The 19,021-nt window shown below is 42.9% G+C and overlaps 1 protein-coding gene across 11 annotated transcripts in view; it reads right to left on the bottom strand.

Annotated features, from left to right (window-relative positions):
- The window catches only part of MTHFS (methenyltetrahydrofolate synthetase), a 344,713-nt gene that overhangs the window by 323,913 nt on the left and 1,779 nt on the right, over positions 1-19,021 (bottom strand). For all 11 annotated transcript variants that reach the window (XR_010839852.1, XR_010839853.1, XR_010839850.1 and 8 more), the window contains exon 2: positions 11,699-11,960. Coding sequence is in view for 5 of the 11 variants with exons in the window: in XM_067030071.1 (XP_066886172.1) it covers positions 11,699-11,960 (262 nt within the window). In the remaining 6 variants the exon portion in view is untranslated. The remainder of the gene's footprint in view (positions 1-11,698; positions 11,961-19,021) is intronic.

The following is a 19,021-nucleotide window of genomic DNA, read 5'->3' as shown; positions in this document are numbered from 1 at the left end:
TAAAGTGGAATGGGCTTCCCTCTTAAGTGGTGGGCTCCCAATTCCTGCAAATATTAAGGTAAAAAAAACACCTTTGAAATTACAAGCATGGGATGTAATAGAGCCAATTCAACAACACAAAGCACATTGAAGTGTCATAACATAGGTAGAAATACAAAGGAAGAAATGTTTAAATCTGACTGAGGAAGCTAAGGAGACTTAAAGGATGATTAAGATTCCAGAAGTCAGACAAAGAAGATGGGCATTTCAGGTTGAGGGAACTAGAAGAACAAAGACAGAAAAACCTCCCCAGAAAAGAACACACACACACACACACACACACACACACCTCTTTTCCTCTTCCTTGAATCTTGCTACTCAATCTGTGCTTATTTGCTAGGCAATGAAGACAAAGTTTTCAAGTGGTGGAGTGATACAATCCAGGTGAGTTTTAAGGTCACTTTGGCAGGAACGTGAGACAGAGAAGTCAAGTGTTTGGACAGGGGTGGCCAGTTAGGAGGTCAGCACAATAACCTAAGATAGATTCAGCCCTGACATTTGCCAAGTGGACAAAGGCAGAACTTCATTTCACTTTACTGGCCCAGCTTCCTTGAAATCATCTCTTGTCTTCATTTTTCAATGGAGAAAATTCCCTAAGTCACTTCCCTGGAAAGAAGAACAGGTTATAATTCATCATAAAGAAACATCCCAGTCTTGTGGGCTTTCAAAATGCTTTTTTTTTTTTTTTTTGATGTGGACCATTTTTAAAGTCTTTATTGAATTTGTTACACTATTGCTTCTGTTTTATATTCTGGGTTTTTTGGCCACGAGGCATGTGAGATCTTAGCTCCCCAACCAGGGATCAAACCCACAGCCCCTGCACTGGAAGGCGAAGTTTTAACCACTGGACCGCCAGGGAAGTCCCCTCAGAATGCTTTAATGAAGAATTGTAAAGGGCTGTTTTCACAGCAAAAGGCATTCGAGGAAAGAGATCCTCTGGGCTCCTGCCCATAAAACAGATGGATAAGATGGAGGCTATGCCTAACCTATGGTTAGACATTCTCTAAGACATCAACAGCCTCATGCTTCCCTGGTGGCACAGTGGTTAAGAATCCGCCTGCCAATGAAGGGGACACAGGCTCGATCCCTGGTCCTGGAATATCCCACATGCCACAGAGGAACTAAACCCATGCACCACAACTACTGAGCCTGCGCTCCAGAGCCCACGAGCCACAACTACTGAAGCCCGTGAGCCACAACTACTGAAGCTCGCACACCTAGAGCCCATGCTCCACAACAAGAGAAGCCGTCGCAATGAGAAGCCCGTGCACCGCAACGAAGAGTAGCCCCCACTCATCACAGCTAGAAAAGGCCTGTGTGCAGCAATGAAGACCCAACGCAGCCAAAAATAAATAAATAAATAAATTTATATATTTTTAAAAAAGGACATCAACAGCCCCAAAACTGTTCCATTAACCCTTGAGGATGGAGTGAGAGAAAAGGAGAGAGGACTTGCTGATGAAGGGAGCAGGAGTGGGGCACAGACACCCGTGGTAGTATTTATTTACAAACCAGTTTTCACCACTCTGACCTGAGGTTTAAGGATCAGAAAACGAAACTAAAAACAACTTATTTTTTTCTAATTCAAACTCCTCTTAAAAATTCTGCCTCGGGGGCTTCCCTGGTGGCGCAGTGGTTGAGAGTCTGCCTGCCGATGCAGGGGATACGGGTTCGTGCCCGGGTCCGGGAAGATCCCACATGCCGTGGAGTGGCTGGGCCCGTGAGCCATGGCCGCTGAGCCTGCGCGTCCGGAGCTTGTGCTCCACAACGGGAGAGGCCACAACAATGAGAGGCCCGAGTACTGCAAAAAAAAAAAAAATTCTGCCTCGGGACTTCCTTGGCGGCACAGTGGATAAGACTCCCTGCTCTCAATGCAGGGGGCCCAGGTTCGATCCCTGGTCAGGGAACTAGATCCCACATGCATGCCACAACAGAGAGTTCACATGCTACAACTAAGGAGCCTGCGAGCCACAACTAAGGAGCCCATGTGCCGCAACTAAGACCTAGCGCAACCAAATAAATAAATAAATATTTTTTAAAATTCTGCCTCTTTTCTCAATTTAACATATACAGAAACATACATAAACCTAATAGACATTTTAATGTCTTGATTAAAGGTAATAAAATTAAAACTGAATTGGAAAAGGAGTTTAAACACCTTAAGTTCTATAGGTAGAGAGTTTTAAGTCACCTAGGTTAGTCCTTTTAATGACACTTAAGTGTTCCATAGTACATTCAACGAATCACTATGTTTGAATAGAACATTTGGCAGGCTAACACATCTTGGCAAGAATAACAGGCCATAATCCCTAAGGAAGTATCTTTTCATCTTAATGGGCTGGGAGTTAACAAAAAGTAAACTACCACTCGCGGAAATGAGAATATAGTCTGAAGTTGCTGCTGCAAAAGATAAAATAGACAATCCTGGAACAGCTCCACAGAAGCCTACCACGTGTACACTTATCATTCATATGAAAGGCCCTGTTACAAGTGAAAGCCTAGGCTGTTCTTCCTGCATTTATTTGAATATAAAATGACTGAAAAAAAAGCTTAACTTCACAACCACTGTACTTTTAGATACATGTGACTTAGCACAAGTTCTTCCTTGGGAAAATATGATGATGTTCCCATGCATACAATTACCAACAGTACCTGTTCCGTGAATAATGGCTCTGGTGCAGTATACTGTCAGGAGAGAAGGAAAATCCAGGTGGTAAAGCAACATTAATGAATGAGGTGTTAAGAAAAGAAATGGCACTTCAAAGGGCACTAGAGTGGAAAACAGGAGAACTGGGTGACCACTGCACTGTTATTAACTGCCTGTATGTCCTTGGGGAAGTCACTTGACCTCCGAGGGCTTCAATGATCCCCTCTGAATGCAAGGAAGATGGAACGAGGGCCATTAGTGTTTGCTCCACCTCCCCCAGTGCCTAACTCTGAAGGCAACGTTCTCAACTGTCCCGAGGGAGAGGTCACCCAAAACTCCTGAGAAGGCCTGTGGAGTGTGCAGAAGAACATGATAAGTTAATGCCCAGAGACTGGATTATGAACGCAGCAGGGACCCAGAGGCTCTTACACGTTTCATCGGGCGCTCTGACTCAGGAGACACGACAGACTTCAGTCTAGGTATGACTGTGCGTACTTGGCATTATAGAAGGACACAGAGCAGCATCTCCACCACCTCCTGGGCCCAGGAGCTACCCCAGCATGCAGCTTCTTTTGCTCCCTCATCCACATGCGGTGCATCAAGAGTCAAGGTGTGTGCAGGTCCCCTTGAGACCTGTGAGTTCCTACCAGTTTTTTACAAGGATCAAGACTTAGAGACCCAAGGCCTATGCACCAACTCATAGCTCCCAGCCCAGGTACAACAGCACACGGCAAACACGGCAGGTACAACATTCCACCTGGATCTTAACTCTACAGCTTCCCCAAAGCGAGTGCTGGGAGATGATCAATTGCAAGGTTATTCCAGCCCAGTTCTAATGTGAACACTTTATTTCCAAATACCAAATAAAAGTGTCACAGCATCTTATAAAACAACTATTTCTGATATACTTTTTAAAGTGTGCCTAGGTAGATGCTTATTATTTTTTAAATCCAGCTTTCCTTTAATGACTATAAAATATTGATCATCCATAAATTTATATAAGCACTCTTTGAAGTCATAGTAGTGTTGGCTTTACCTCAAGACACTTTCACTGAAAGTCTGATGTGAACAACATGATGCTGGGGGACTTCCCTGGTGGCGCAGTGGTTAAGACTCTGCACTCCCAATGCAGGGGGCACGGGTTTGATCCCTAGTCAGGGAACTAGATACCACATGCATGCTGCAACTAAGAGTTTGCATGCCACAACTAAGGAGTCAGCAAGCCCCAACAAAGGAGCCCGCCAGCCGCAACTAAGGAGCCCACCTGCTATAACTGAGACCTGGCGCAACCAAATAAATAAATAAATAAAATATTTTTTAAAAATAAGAAAACAAACAAAAAAAACATGATGCTGGCACCAGGAATATAGATGATTTAGGAGAAGGGCTCTGCTCTTAAACAGTCCAAGTCGGGGCTTCTCTGACGGCGCAGTGGTTAAGAATCTGCCTGCCAATGCAGGGTACACGGGTTCGAGCTCTGGTCTAGGAGGATCCCACATGCTATGGAGCAACTAAGCCCATGCGCCACAACTAGTGAGCCTGTGCTCTAGAGCCCACAAGCCACAACTACTGAGCCTGCGCTCTAGAGCCCGTGAGCCACAACCGCTGAAGCCTGTGTGCCTAGAGCCCGTTCTCCACAACAAGAGAAGCCACGACAATCTGAGGCCCGCGTACTACAGCGAGGAGAAGCCCCTGCTTGCTGCAACTAGAGAAAGCCCGCGTGCAGCAATGAAGACCCAACGCAGCCAAAAATAAATAAATAAGAATTAATTAATTAATTAATTTTAAAAAATAAAGAATCCAAGTCTCCAATGCTTTTTCCTGGACCACCAAGCAATTCTCTGACATCCAGCTGGGTGTCCTACAATTCAACTCAATTCTGACACAGTCTACCTGGGGACAGTGTCAGATCCTACAGGGTAAGAGCTCAGTCCCACAAGACTGCCTGCCCTACCTGCAACCCCCATGCCAGATGCCAATGGCAAGTCCAGGCTGTTACCTGTACTTCTGACCTACAGGCTATACGTCGGAGGTTTCCTCCTTGGGTTGGATTAACTTGATTAATTTGCTAGAGCAGCTCACAGGACTCAGAGAAACATTTTACTAACTAGATTACCAGTTGACTGTACAGGGATACAGCTCAGGAGGAGATATACAAGGGAAGGTACAGGGAAAGGGCACACAGCATCCAGCAGCTCCACAGGCTCGCCAGCCAGGAAGCTCTCCAAACCCCGTCCTTTGGGTTTTTATGGAGGCTTCACAGCAAAGGCATGATTGATTAAATCGTTGGTCACTGGTCACTGATTCATCCCCTCCCCAGAAGTCAGTGCGGTGGGGAGACTGAAAATTCCAACCCTCTAATCAAAAGTTGATTCCCCTGGTTGCTTTCCAAAGTCACCACATCAACATAAACTCAGGTCTGGTTGAAAGGGGTGTGCTATGAATATCAAGACACCTTTATGGCTCTTAGTACTTGGAAAATTCCAAAGATTTTAGGAGTTCTGCCAGAAACTGGGATGAAGACCAAATATGTATTTCTTATTATAAATCACAATACCGCAAAGTCTCTCAGCAAAGAAAAGAAATATACCCCCTAGGAGAATTTGTACAACAGGTGGATATATGTTAAGTGCTGGGTGAGTTAAGAATTAGAGAAGAAAGGGACTTGAGGATTGGGGGCATTCAAGGAAGGGTTAGAGAAGGTGAGAACAGCTTATTAATGACAGTAACTGCCATTTTTGATTCCTCACTACATGAGCCAGTTCACTACAAGGAACTTCACATACATCATCTTACTTTATCCACTAAATAGCACAATGAGTGGCCACTGCAACTATCCCTGATTTCACAGGGAAAAATGTGTACTTTGTGATGGTGAGTAATTTCCCCAAGTGGTAAAGCCTAGATTCAAATTCAGATCAGTCTGACTCAAAAGGCAATGACATTAAGCGCGAGACTAAAAGATACCACCTGGAAGGAACACCTAAGACATTCTAGCCTTGAAAAACAGTAGGTATAACCAAATTTCACAGTAACGAACATAGTGTGTTCTCAGATGACAACTCAACCACTGCAAAAACAACAGGATCCACATCAGCAACAAGAGCCCCTTTACTGAGCACCTACTATATGCCAAGCACTTTTCATTCAAGCTTCGTAACAGACCTGTGAGGTAGCTTCATCCACTCACAGGTGACAAGACTGACACTCAGAGGAGTTCAACAACCTCCCCAAAGTCACATAGTTAGAAAGTAGCAAAAGTAGAACTCACATCCAGGCTTATCTGATTCCCAGGTCTGGGTTCTCGACTGCTGTGAAATACTGTCTTCCAGCAGACTACTTTGGCTGAAGCAGAGGAACTGCACCAGGAGGAAGAAGGAGCCAAGGTAAAAAGACAGAGCGGCCCAGACAGTGGCCTGAATGTTTAAATTTTATCCAGTATCCCTTCTCTTGGCAACAGTTAGCTAGCAGGAACCTCAGTCTGCTCAGGCACACAGATCTATGCTGGGGACCGGGAAAGGGCTGAACAGGGTAGATGTCCTGTACAAAAAGAGGTACTTTAGGAAAGGCAATATGGCCAGGAAACCAACTGGAAGTGTATTCCAATGGAACAGACATGAAGAATCAAAACTGTAGACAGGGCTTCCCTGGTGGCGCAGTGGTTGAGAATCCGCCTGCCGATGCAGGAGACACGGGTTCGTGCCCTGGTCCGGGAAGATCCCACATGCCGTGGAGCAACTAAGCCCGTGAGCCATGGCCGCTGAGCCTGCGCGTCCGGAGCCTGTGCTCCGCAATGGGAGAGGCCACAACAGTGAGAGGCCCGCATACTGAAAAAAAAAAAAAAAAAAAAAAAAAAAAAAAAAAAAAAAACTGTAGACAAAGGATCCCCCAAAACTGGAATTAGAGAAAAACAGGAGATAAAAACGTTACAAAGAAAAAAAACCTGGTAATACTTGATAACTGGATGGGTAAAAAAGAGACAAGCGTAAGTCTAAGTTTATAAACTGGCTACTAACAGAACTGTGAAAAACACAAAGAGAATGGTAAGAATGAGTTTTGACATGCTGAAATCCGGGGACAGTGGGACATCTAAGTGGCAACAAAAAGCTGAAGAGGACAGCACAAAGGAGAGGGCCCTGTGATATGCTGGCACAGACCTGCCTCCGGAGGACAACAGGCTGGCTAACTCCACAACCGCAGGGACCAGGTCCACCCTGTTCCCCGCTGCATCCCCCATCACTCCTCCCACAGACGAGCACTCACGAGATATCTTCTGAATAAAGTATTATGATCCAAGCCAAATCTCTCCACCCTGTCATCAAGGATATCAAGACTCTGCAAAGTGCCTTGATGAAATTCATACCCACTCTCTTTACTATATTCTTGCAGGTGCCATGCAAACCTACTGAAGAAAGAAAGGAGGTCAACTGAATGGGAATGACTTCAATAAACCAATCCTAACCCTCCCAGAAGTACTGATCGTGAACAACCTAGAGGGAGGTTACACATGTCATGTGCACAGATTCTGTCCTTGACACTGCCCCATTCAGTCACTGTAAAATATTTTGGTTGAGGACTACAAAGTCTTCATTATGATCATTTATTTATTTGAGTTATGTATCAGGCACCCACACATAGGTATGAATTCCTAAAGAGCTTCCAGAAAGATCAAAAATAAAAAATCAGCTCTGACAAAGTTATGACTGCAAAGAGCCTGTTATATCCTATAGAATTTCAGAAGTGATTGACAGCATAGGTGAGTTTGATTTTTGGACCGTCCAGTATCCATTGCCCTTGTTCTGGAAACAGTACTTCTTTTTCCTGTGGTGAATCACTCCCAGCCCACTCTCAGCTCAGTTGTTTGGGTAGGGCCGCACAGGTGGTCACAGGACCATGTCCAGTCAGTCAACACATCCTTTCTCCCTGGTTACAGTGAGTGGCTCAGGGATGGACAAGTAAGACCCAGGCCTAGGTCACTAAGCCTCGTCCATGTCCTTGGCCACAGTGATTGAGTTCAGGATGGCCACTTGACCCAATTCGGGTCAGTAAGAGTTAAGACCAGGACTTTACTGGGACCGTTAGAAAACAGACTTGCTCTTTTCTGCTGGGACTGCTAACAGTAAGGATGCTGTGGAACCTGGAACTACCACGGCCACCTGCAGCACCAAGAAATGAAGCCAATATAGATGAAAGTGGAGTCAAAAGGCAGAGATAGAGTAGATCCTAATGACTCTGATCTGGCCATATCTAAAGCTAGCCCTTCTGTGGATTTTTCAGTCTCTGGGCCAATAAAATCCTATTTTTGCTTAAGCCACGTTGAATTAGATTATGTCCTTTCAGTGGAAAGATTCCTGGCTAACCTAATTGCCCAAGCAGCCCTCTCACTTTGAGAACAAATTCAGTAAAGAGGCAGCCCCTCCACTTCTTTTACCTTTCTGTTATTTTGCTATATACGTAATACAAAAATAGCCCGTGTGAAATTTTTGCTTAGGAACTTATAATTGCAACTGAGGACACCAGAGCTCACTTTTCTCTAACCTGCCATAACGTGAGCGAACCAGAAAGATAAGCAGGCTACATAAACTATACTGGAGACAATCTGAGCTCTAGTCAGCTTGTCCCAAAGACTGCGAAGCTAGATTTATGCTGTAGCACTGAAGATGCCACATTCTAAACTGCTGATGTGAGTAAAAATCCATGGTGCAGAATGTGATGCTGGGAGATAACAAACAGCAGAGACTGTGAATCGAACATTCTATAAACAACAGCAAAGAGCATTAGCTCCCAGGCTGCAACTGCAAGAAACTACAGGTATAATTCCCTAACCCTTTGCAATGCCAACTGCAAGCATCTGCAAAGAAAAACACATGGGGAGAAAAAGCAACTTGTCCCACAAATACAGCATGAATAAATGGTATGGAGGAGAAAAAAAATGAACAAGCAGTTTTGTGAGTGAAATTTTCTATTCAGGGCCAAGCCCTGAACTTCTATATTATTAATATTCTTTTCATTTGACTTATATTTGATATATACGATAGGCTGAGATAGTCATTCTACTTACGTATGTTTTCTGTCTCCCCTGCTAGAGTGTGAGCAGCTTGAAGTCCAGGACCTTATCTTTCCAGAGCTAATACAGTGTCTGATACAAAGCAGATGTTCAGAAAATGTTTGTTGGAAATTATCAAAATGTTAAACACTCAGGTAGCATTGAGTTGACTGCATAATGAATAATCCTGCTTTCCTTAAAATTAATAATAGTTAAGATTTACTGAATAGCTCCTATGTGCCAAATGATGTGCTAAAACCTATATATAAATGATTTAGCTCATTTGTTTGAACTGAGTTTATCCTAACCAGGACGTACAGCTAAATTAAGAGGAAAGATCATGCTTCTTCCTTATTCTTCCCCACTATCGTACTTAAACAGAAATAAAACTAATGCATGAAGGTTCAGGGTGACACATTTTAGCTCAACCAAAGGAATATATTCTACAAGGAGCAGAGCTGTTCTACAAAGACAATGGGCTGCCTCTGGAGAAACTGGTTACTGGAGGATACCAAGTAGCATTTCAATTAGCCGGGACATCACAGAGTGATGCAGGCATGGAAGGAGCTGCTAATATGGTCAACCAGAATTAGGAAAGTGCCCTGGGCTCCACCCATAAGCCGGTGAGTCTGGAGAAGTAGTTGATGAAGTGTGAGCAATGCCAGAGCCTACAATTCCTATCTTTCCTTATCTATAAGCCTGGGCTACCTCCCAAGATACACTACATTCCCTTATGTTTCATTGTCTTAAAATGTTTTATAATGTTGGCATTCATCTGGTCTAGGAGGTAGATCTGAGTGTACTTTTGGTGCCTAAACATCTAGCAAAGCACAGGACTGTATAATACAGGAGAAAAAGTAGCAAAGTAAATAATCCCCCTACTACCATGAGACCTTGACTCTGTCCCTTCCCATGCTGTCATATTGATTATAGGTTATGTTGTAACAATGAAAAGGAACAGAAATTGAGAGAAGATTGCATAAAGCTTCACTGTGATTTCTTTGAAGCTATTTAAGTCTTAATCAAAAATACATATCTCTGGGGCTTCCCTGGTGGCGCAGTGGTTGAGAATCCGCCTGCGAATGCAGGGGACACGGGTTCGTGCCCCGGTCCGGGAAGATCCCACGTGCCGCGGAGCGGCTGGGCCCGTAAGCCATGGCCGCTGAGCCTGCGCGTCCGGAGCCTGTGCTCCGCATCGGGAGAGGCCACAGCAGTGAGAGGCCCGCGTACCAAAAAAAAAAAAAAAAAATACATATCTCTAAGACAGGTTTGAGGTACCGTAGTACAAAATAGTACCCTTAGCTTGTTTTGCTTCCAGCTCTTTGACTGCTTGATAATGATTAAATCTCCCAAGTGGCTGTTGGCCAGGGAATAGCACATATAAAGGTCCAGCAGTAGAAAAAGCAAAATGGGGTTGGCCTAATCCGAAAAGATACATACACTCCAGTGTTCACAGAAGCTATCTGCAATAGCCAAGACATAGAAACAACCCAAGGGCCCATCAACAGGTGATTGGTTTAAGAAGATGTGGTGTACGTGTGTGTATACACACACACACACACACACACACACACACACACACACACACACACACATACGCACACACACGATGGAATACTGCTTGGCCATAAAAAAGAATGAAACATTGCTATTTGTGGCAACATGGATGGATATAATATCAAATATTATATGATGTCACTTGTATGTGGAATCTAAAAAAATAATACAAATGAATCTATGTACAAAACAGAAACAGACTCACAGACATAGAAAACAAACTTAGGGTTACCAAGGTGGACAAATTAGGAGTATGAGATTAACAGACACAAATTACAATGTATAAAATAGATAAGCAACGAGGATTTACTGTACAGCACAGGGAACTATATTTAATTTCTTATAATAACCTATAATGGAAAATATACATATATATATGACTGAATCATTTTGCTATACACCTGAAACTAACACAATATTGTCAATCAACTATATTTCAATTTTTTAAAAATGGGGTTGGGAAACTAGGAGAGATTCAGAGTGGCTGAAACTCAGACTATAAAGTGAGGGAGTAGAAAGATGTAAAAATGGAAAGAATAGCAAGGCCAAATCAGGAAGAGCCTTGTTAAGGAATGTTTGATTCAAACTAAGGGCAGCAGAAAGTCACTGAAAGACTTTAAACAGGGGAGAGAAATGGTCAGCTTTGCATTTCAGAAATCTTGTTTCAATTACTACATAGATAATAGATTGAGAGGGAGGAGAGGAAGAAGAGTTAGGAGGCTGTTATAATAACCCAAGCAAGGGAAGATGGTGGCTTAGACTGCAGTGGTAGCAGTGGGATTAGAGAGGAGTGGACAGGTTCAATAAATAACTCAGTAAGTAAAATCACCAGGACTCGGCAATATGCACACATGGAACATGAGGGAAAGAGAAGAGTCAAGGATGATCTTGAGATTTCTGGCATGGGGAACAGGGTGGTGATGGTATTATACACTAAGAGAAACACAGGATAGTGGGCATGAGGGAATATGATTCAGTTTGGAACATGTTGTGTTGGAGATGACCATGTGATACCCAAGTAGTTGACAGGTCTGAGCTGGAGATATAAATGCTTATAGCATTTATAATAAGGTACTCATTACCATACAGACCATAACTGAAACCATGGAAAATGCAATATTATTCAGGGAAAATGTATAATCCAAGCCACAAGGTCAGGGCAGGAGTCTGTGAAAAGGAAACAGTACCTTAATACCTCACCATTACAGTTGACACTTCACAGCTTACAGAGGGCATCGCACCCTAACCTAGGTTAGGTCGGTGTCTTGGAATATAAGTGAAATACAAATTCATCCCTGTAGGAAAAGTGACCCCCACTGACCCAACCATAACAAGCGGATCAGAGGTCTAACAAACTATCACAGCCTGAGAGCATCCGAAGGTGTGGATTTTAATACCATAACACTCACCTGTGGACAAGGCCTCCTCCCGAACCTCAACTTCACTGGGCTGATGAATATTCCAGGATGTTTTGGGAAGTGAAGAGATTTCCTCAGGCGATGCTAATTTCACCATATCCATGTGATTGCTCTGGAACTGGTACCGTGGGATAAAGCAGGTTTTGCCTTGTTGGAAAATGTCCTTGATGATCTCTTCTGTCTCAATTTCATCTTGCATGCTCAGAAAGATGGAGATTCTTTTGGACTTTTGATACTGACTATGGGTAAACACCTAAATGGGAAATGATGACAGTTATAATTTCCAAGGTTATACTTTTAAAAACTAGTGGCTCCCCTTAACAGTTTTAACACTTTCTCCCTTCTCTCTCAGCCTTCTCCAACCTCTTTATCCAAAAACAAACAAACAAAAACAGCAGAGTGGTATATAATAGGTCAAATAATACTGCATCCTGAAGCCTGACTTTAACTTCTGGACCCAACACTTACTTCTCTGATCCCTTTACACCTCTCTGGCACACCTACTCTGGCAGGTGTGACAATTCATTAAACAGTCGCTGTGAGGGGCTTCCCTGGTGGCACAGTGGTTGAGAATCTGCCTGCTAATGCAGGGGACATGGGTTCGAGCCCTGGTCTGGGAGGATCTCACATGCCACGGAGCAACTAGGCCCGTGAGCCACAACTACTGAGCCTGTGCGTCGGGAGCCTGTGCTCCGCAACAAGAGAGGCCGCGATAGTGAGAGGCCCGCGCACCGCGATGAAGAGTGGCCCCCGCTTGCCACAACTAGAGAAAGCCCTCGCACAGAAATGAAGACCCAACATGCAAAAATATATTAATTAATTAATTAACTCCTACCCCCAACATCTTCTTTAAAAAAAATTTTTTAAAGTTACTGTGAGGCCCTGCTGTCTGAATCGAGAATTCCAAGCTTGACCCCCACCTACCCGTTCTAGCAGACTTCAATCCTGTCACCCATTTCCCTGAGAGTCTCTTCTTTATTTTAACTCTGAACCTCTCACAAGCTTCTTTACTCCCTGGATGGTCAGCCTTCTCTCCTGCCAAATTCTACCCATTTAAGCCCAACTTAAAGCCAAACTTTTCCTGACTCCTAGAGAACCCTTACTATGTTTAGAGTCACTATACAACCTAACAATTATGTGTTGTCATAAGTTGATTATTAATTGTTTGGTGTGCCCTAAATGTAGCATCCTGGCCAGTCTGTAAACTCCCTGTGGCAGAAAACATGCCATACAGTTCTCTTAGCTCTACCCACCTCCGTCCCATCTGCTATAAGCTCTTCTGTTCAAATGAATGTTAAAATGTTCACAAAGATGGAAGGTCGGGGGATACTGGAGAGGCAAAGGCCCTCTAAAAGCAAGTGCCATGTTGTAAAGAAGGTGCACCTTGGGGAAAGCATCCTTTCGTACTCAGTTTAATTAATTAATTAATTAATTTTTTGGCCGTACTGGCGTGCGTGATCTTAGTTCCCCGCCTAGGGATTGGACCCGTGCCCCCTGCAGTGGAAGCATGGAGTCTTAACCACTGGACAGCCAGGGAAAGTACCCCCTTTGTACTCAGTTTAATCATTCATGAGGCAGAAGAAACGGGCTGAGCTTTGCTCACATTAGAAATTTTAATAATCTCAGAACTACCCCAGTCTCAGAAGTTAGCTCTTAGTTCCCTTTTGTTTTCTTCCTTTTCTGTTCTTCTCCGTTCTCCAAGCTAAGAAGGAAAAGTCAGGGCAGAAGTGACTTATAGGGCTTTCCTGGTGGTGCAGTGGTTAAGAATCCGCCTGTCAATGAAGGGGACACAGGTTCGAGCCCTAGTCCGGGAAGATCCCACATGCCACAGAGCAAGTAAGCCCATGCACCACAACTACGGAGCCTGTGCTCTAGAGCCTGTGAGCCACAACTACTGACCCCATGTGCCACAACTACCGAAGCTCGTGTGCCTAGAGCCTGTGCTCCACAATAAGAGAAGCCACCGCAATGAGAAGCCCACGCAACGCAACAAAGAGTAGCCCCAGCTCGCCACAACTAGAGAAAGCCCGCATGCAGCAACGAAGACCCAACACAGCCAAAAATAAATAAATAATTTTTTTTGTTTTTTAATTTGCGGTACGCAGGCCTCTCACCGTTGTGGCCTCTCCTGCTGTGGAGCACAGGCTCCGGACGTGCAGGCTCAGCAGCCATGGCTCACGGGCCCAGCCGCTCCGCAGCATGTGGGATCCTCCCGGACTGGGGCACGAACCCGTGTCCCCTGCATTGGCAGGCGGACTCTCAACCACTGCGCCACCAGGGAAGTCCCTATTTTTTTTTAAAGTGACATAAATATGAGTGCCAGAAAGACACAGGCACATAAAGTCAAGTTATTCCTAAAAAAAAGGGACACAGGAGTTAAGTAGATAGAGCACAGCAAACCAGTGCTAAGGAAGGAAGTTAACTCTACCTTTCTGAGCAGTTACATAGCTGTTATTAGGCCTGAAGTAGGCAAAGCAAATGGAACTGTGAAACCCAGACGTTGGGCAGATCTGAGGCTTTTGGCACCCAAGTACTTTCTGGGAAAGTTAAATGTCTATCTTGTTCTGTTTGAAGCAGAACACAGAAAATCAGAAGCTGAATAAGCAGTAATAAACATCAGTTAAAATTCAGTGTGAGACTATGTATACACACTTATCTTTCTTTCTTCCTCAAATCTCATTTATATGACAGTAAAAAAGCACACAAAAAAGAAAGCCATGATAGCACTGATAACAAGAGGATAGAGATTTGACTAGTTTCTGCAAGACAGAGTAGATGGGACAGTATTTACAGACAAAAGAGCAGCAGATCACAACACTTAGGAACATGGATGTAGGTCAGACAGAATCCATTCTTCCCATGGAATTCCAAAGTGACTAAAAAAGCAAAGGAAATCCCCATTAGCTATCACACCTTCATTCATAAATATGTACAGACAGTAACGGTTCATCAAACATTTTAGAAAGCCAAAACACAAACTAGAAGGATTTTTTAAAGGGGGAATTGATACAGCCACTATGGAGAACAGTACCTTAAAAAACTAAAAACAGAACTACCATATGATCCAGCAGTCCCACTCCTGGGCATATACCCAGAGAAAACCATAATTCAAAAAGACACTTGCACCCCAATGTTCATTGCAGCACTATTTACAATAGCCAGGACATGGAAGCAACCTAAATGTCCATCAACAGAGGAATGGATAAAAAAGATGTGGTACATACATACAATGGAATATTACTCAGTTGTAAAAAGGAATGAAATTGTGCCATTTGCAGAGACGTGGATGGACCTAGAGACTGTCATACAAAGTAAGGCAAAAAGAGAAAAACAAATTAATGCATATATGTGGAATCTATAAAAATGGTACAGATGAACCTATTTGCAAAGCAGAAACAGAGACACAGATGTAGAGAACAAACATATGGATACCAAGGGGGAAAGGGGGAGGGGGTGGGAGGAATTGGGAGATTGGGATTGACATATATACACTACTATGTATGAAACAGATAACTAAGGAGAACCTACTATATAGCACAGGGAACTTTACTCAATGCTCTGTGGTGACCTAAATGGGAAGGAAATCCAAAAAAGAGGATATATGTATAAGTATGGCTGATTCACTGAGCTGTACAGCAGAAACTGACACAGCAGTGTAAAGCAACTATACTCCAATAAAAATAAATAAATAAATAAATGAAAATAAAAGAGGAGGTCGGGGGAGTGATCCAGTAGGAAAGTGAGATAATTATAATTCAGAGAACATGGATTTTTAAAATTTCTAATTAGTTTTCTCAGACAAGTTCAAGAAGATAGTTGCATCTATAAAACAACAATAGGCTGCTTTGGAAAGAAAGCAATAGGAGAATTTAAAAATACCTGGAAATTAAAATTAAGATTACCAAAATTAAAACAATTTGGGCTTCCCTGGTGGCGCAATGGTTGAGAGTCCGCCTGCCGATGCAGAGGACGCGGGTTTGTGGCCTGGTCCGGGAAGATCCCACATGCCGCGGAGCGGCTGGGCCCATGAGCCGTGGCCGCTGAGCCTGCGCGTCCGGAGCCTGTGTTCCGCAACGGGAGAGGCCACAACAGTGAGAGGGTCACGTACCACACACACACACAAAAAAAAAAAAAAAAAAAAAACAAACCAATTCAGGAGAAAGCCTCAAGTAGGGGAAAAAGACAAAGACGTGGGGGAAATGAGAAAAAATGTTAAGAGACATAGAAGATCAATCTAGGATTTTTACTATTTGATTAATAGGAATTGCAGAAAGGAAAAGAAGTAATCAAAGACATAATAGGTAAAGATACCAGTCTTCAGATTGAATGGAGGTCATGAATGCTGAGCAGAACAAGGAAAAATAATTTTAAACTTGAAATTCAAACTCTCAATCAGGTAGAAACATTTCCTAATGTATAAAGTATTAAAAAGTTTACCCTCATAGATATTTTCTCCCCAAAAAAGTTACCTGAGAATACAATCTAATAAGATAACAACAACAAAAAAAGGGGCTTCCCTGGTGGCGCAGGGGTTAAGAATCCACCTGCCAATGCAGGGGAGACGGGTTCAAGCCCTGGTCCGGGAAGATCCCACATGCCGCAGAGCAACTAAGCCCATGCGCACAACTACTGAGCCTGCGCTCTAGAGCTTGTGAGCCACAACTACTGAGCCTGCATGCCACAACTACTGAGCCTGCGCTCTAGAGCCTGCAAGCCACAACTATTGAGCCCACATGCCACAACTACTGAAGCCGACGCACCTAGAGCCTATGCTCTGCAACAAGAGAAGCCCCCGCAATGAGAAGCCCGTGCACCCCAACAAAGAGTAGCCCCCACTCACTGCAACTAGAGAAAGCCTGCACCCAGCAACGAAGACCCAACACAGCCAAAAATAAATAAAGAAAAAGAAGAAGGAAGGAAGAGTTCTAAGAGAGAAGATACTGGATTCAAGAAACAGCCCTAACTTAAAAGCAGAGAAAGAGGAACCCCAGGGCAATGGCTATAGAACAGACTCAAAGTAGACCAGACCAGAGGACTAGAGTGGACTAGAGTGCTTTCATGAAGAAAGTGGATTTATTTTAACAGACAAAATGAAAAAGAATCTATTGATAAGGCATATTCTTATTTTGCCAAAAAGGAAAAACAAAGGCAATCGGAAACTTGAACAGAGAGCTAAATTAGAAATTTATACTCCAAATAGGAAAATTAAGAACACCATAATTTCGAGCAATTATAAAGCATAAGAAAAAAGAAAGTATTTGATATTAACACTTGAAATATTCCCCTCCTAGCCACACACATCTAGTGACATTGAATTGTATATCCATTTCTTACACATTCAATGATATAATTTGGTTCTGTAGTAAACACTACGTATATAACCACAACACTGTAAATACTATTTACTTGAATTTCAAGTTTGGAAATCAGGCACAGAAAATGCTCAGTAGACTCATTATAGTTACAGAACAGAGCACAAATATTTTAAAAACTTGGCAATGTAAATATAATGATACAGGTGTCAGAAACTGGCAGATAGAATGGAAAACAAAATGAGTACTTGGCACTAATTTCCTCATCTTATTTGTTGAGGAGTCAAGATATGGCATAAAGTATAATTTCTTTACCATACATTACTTTTCTGATAAACTTCTAAATTATTAAAAAAGTGCTATGTCAATAAGAATAAATTTGCCTTTTTTTTTAATTATTGGGAGAAAGGCATCATTTAATACCTTTACTGTATTGAACATGCACTATGGCAAAACACTGTTCTAGTCCCAGTATGTTGATATTTGGGGACTTGATCCATTGGTTGGTCATGAAGTCAACAGTGGGTTACAATCAGCAAATGAAATAGAAAATATTAAAGTTCGTTATATATAGTAAGAGTTGTCAAACACCTGGTTGTGAAACAGATTTCTTATATGAGTACATTTATTTGTATGGAGTAAAATGTGTTTATTACTGGGAGTCATGGGTCTGCTTTTGAATTTTTCTCTCTCTGATGCCAGCTCTCAGTTGTCAATCTACTGATATCAGTGGTTCTGTCTCTATATGGCTACTATTCCCACCTGGAGTTTTTTAATTCTAATCTACTATAGACAAAGAAACCAAACTGAGCTCATCTTTATTGTCCCCATGCCCCTCCGAAATCTGCTCCAACTCTTACCTTCCTTGTGCCTAGTAATGTTCAAAACCCTTTATCCCCAGCTCTAAAGTTTGAAATATAGGTGACTCCCCTTTTCCAGTACTCTCTAATCTCCATCCAGTTAATTGCCAAGTCCTGCTGATTCTCACTACATAGTCTCCCATTTACCTGCTTTTTCCCCTCACCTTCACTGCCCATGCCCTGGTTTACATCTTTATTACCTCTCACCCAAATTATCACAAAAGCCCCTTACTGGTCTCCATGTATTTTTTTCTCATTCTTCCACCCCCAACCCATTTTCCAAAAATGCTACCAATATTCTCTTCCTAAAGGATATATCAAAAATATGTAAAGCAGTCAATGCATCCCTTAACACACTTCTTTAACCTTCACAATAGGTCTTCAGGGATGACATTATCCTTTTTACAGATAAGCAACCAGAGGCTCAGAAAGATTAGAGGACTTGTCCAAGGCCATATTCAGCTAAAACGCAGTGGAGCCAGATTAAATCCAGAGCTAGAGTTCCAAAACCCATTTTAAATTGTCTTTCCTTCTCTTGCCAAAATATTCCTGCACATGTTCACCCACCCTATCGTCCCTTCACCTGACAAAATTCATCTTGTACTACAAAATATTTCTCAAACATCTCCCTATAGAAAGAAAGCCTTCTGATTCCCCCTCCCCTAAGCTAGGTTTCTACAGCTTTGGTGTTTACCTTTACCGTATATCTCAAAGCACAGCAATTCTTTATTCACATGTCTGTTTCCTCTTGAAGACTCTCTACTCCTTCAGAGCAATAATCCTACCCTAATATTTACTAATTTGGCTGTGCTGGGTCTTTAGTTGCAGCACGTGGGATCTTTTAGTTGCAGCATACGGGCTCTTAGTTGCAGCATGCAGGATCTAGTTCCCTGACCAGTGATCGAACCCGGGCCCCCTGCATTGGGAGCACAGAGTCTTAACCACTGGACCACGAGGGAAGTCCAACAAGCCTATCTTTTTCATTCCTACAACCCAGTACATAGCAAAGTATGGCCCACAGTATGAGTTCAATATATGTGAATTAATTAGCTAAATTTTAAGCACCTAGAGAGTAAGGATAAGATCCTAGACTTCTCTACATCTACTAAAGCAACTAATGCCTTCCTCATACAGCTAAAAAT

Source organism: Kogia breviceps, chromosome 3 (genome assembly GCF_026419965.1).
Source record: "Kogia breviceps isolate mKogBre1 chromosome 3, mKogBre1 haplotype 1, whole genome shotgun sequence".
Taxonomy (NCBI): domain Eukaryota; kingdom Metazoa; phylum Chordata; class Mammalia; order Artiodactyla; family Physeteridae; genus Kogia; species Kogia breviceps.
The sequence above is the reverse complement of the archived record's forward strand: the minus strand, read 5'-3'. Positions and strand labels throughout refer to the sequence as shown.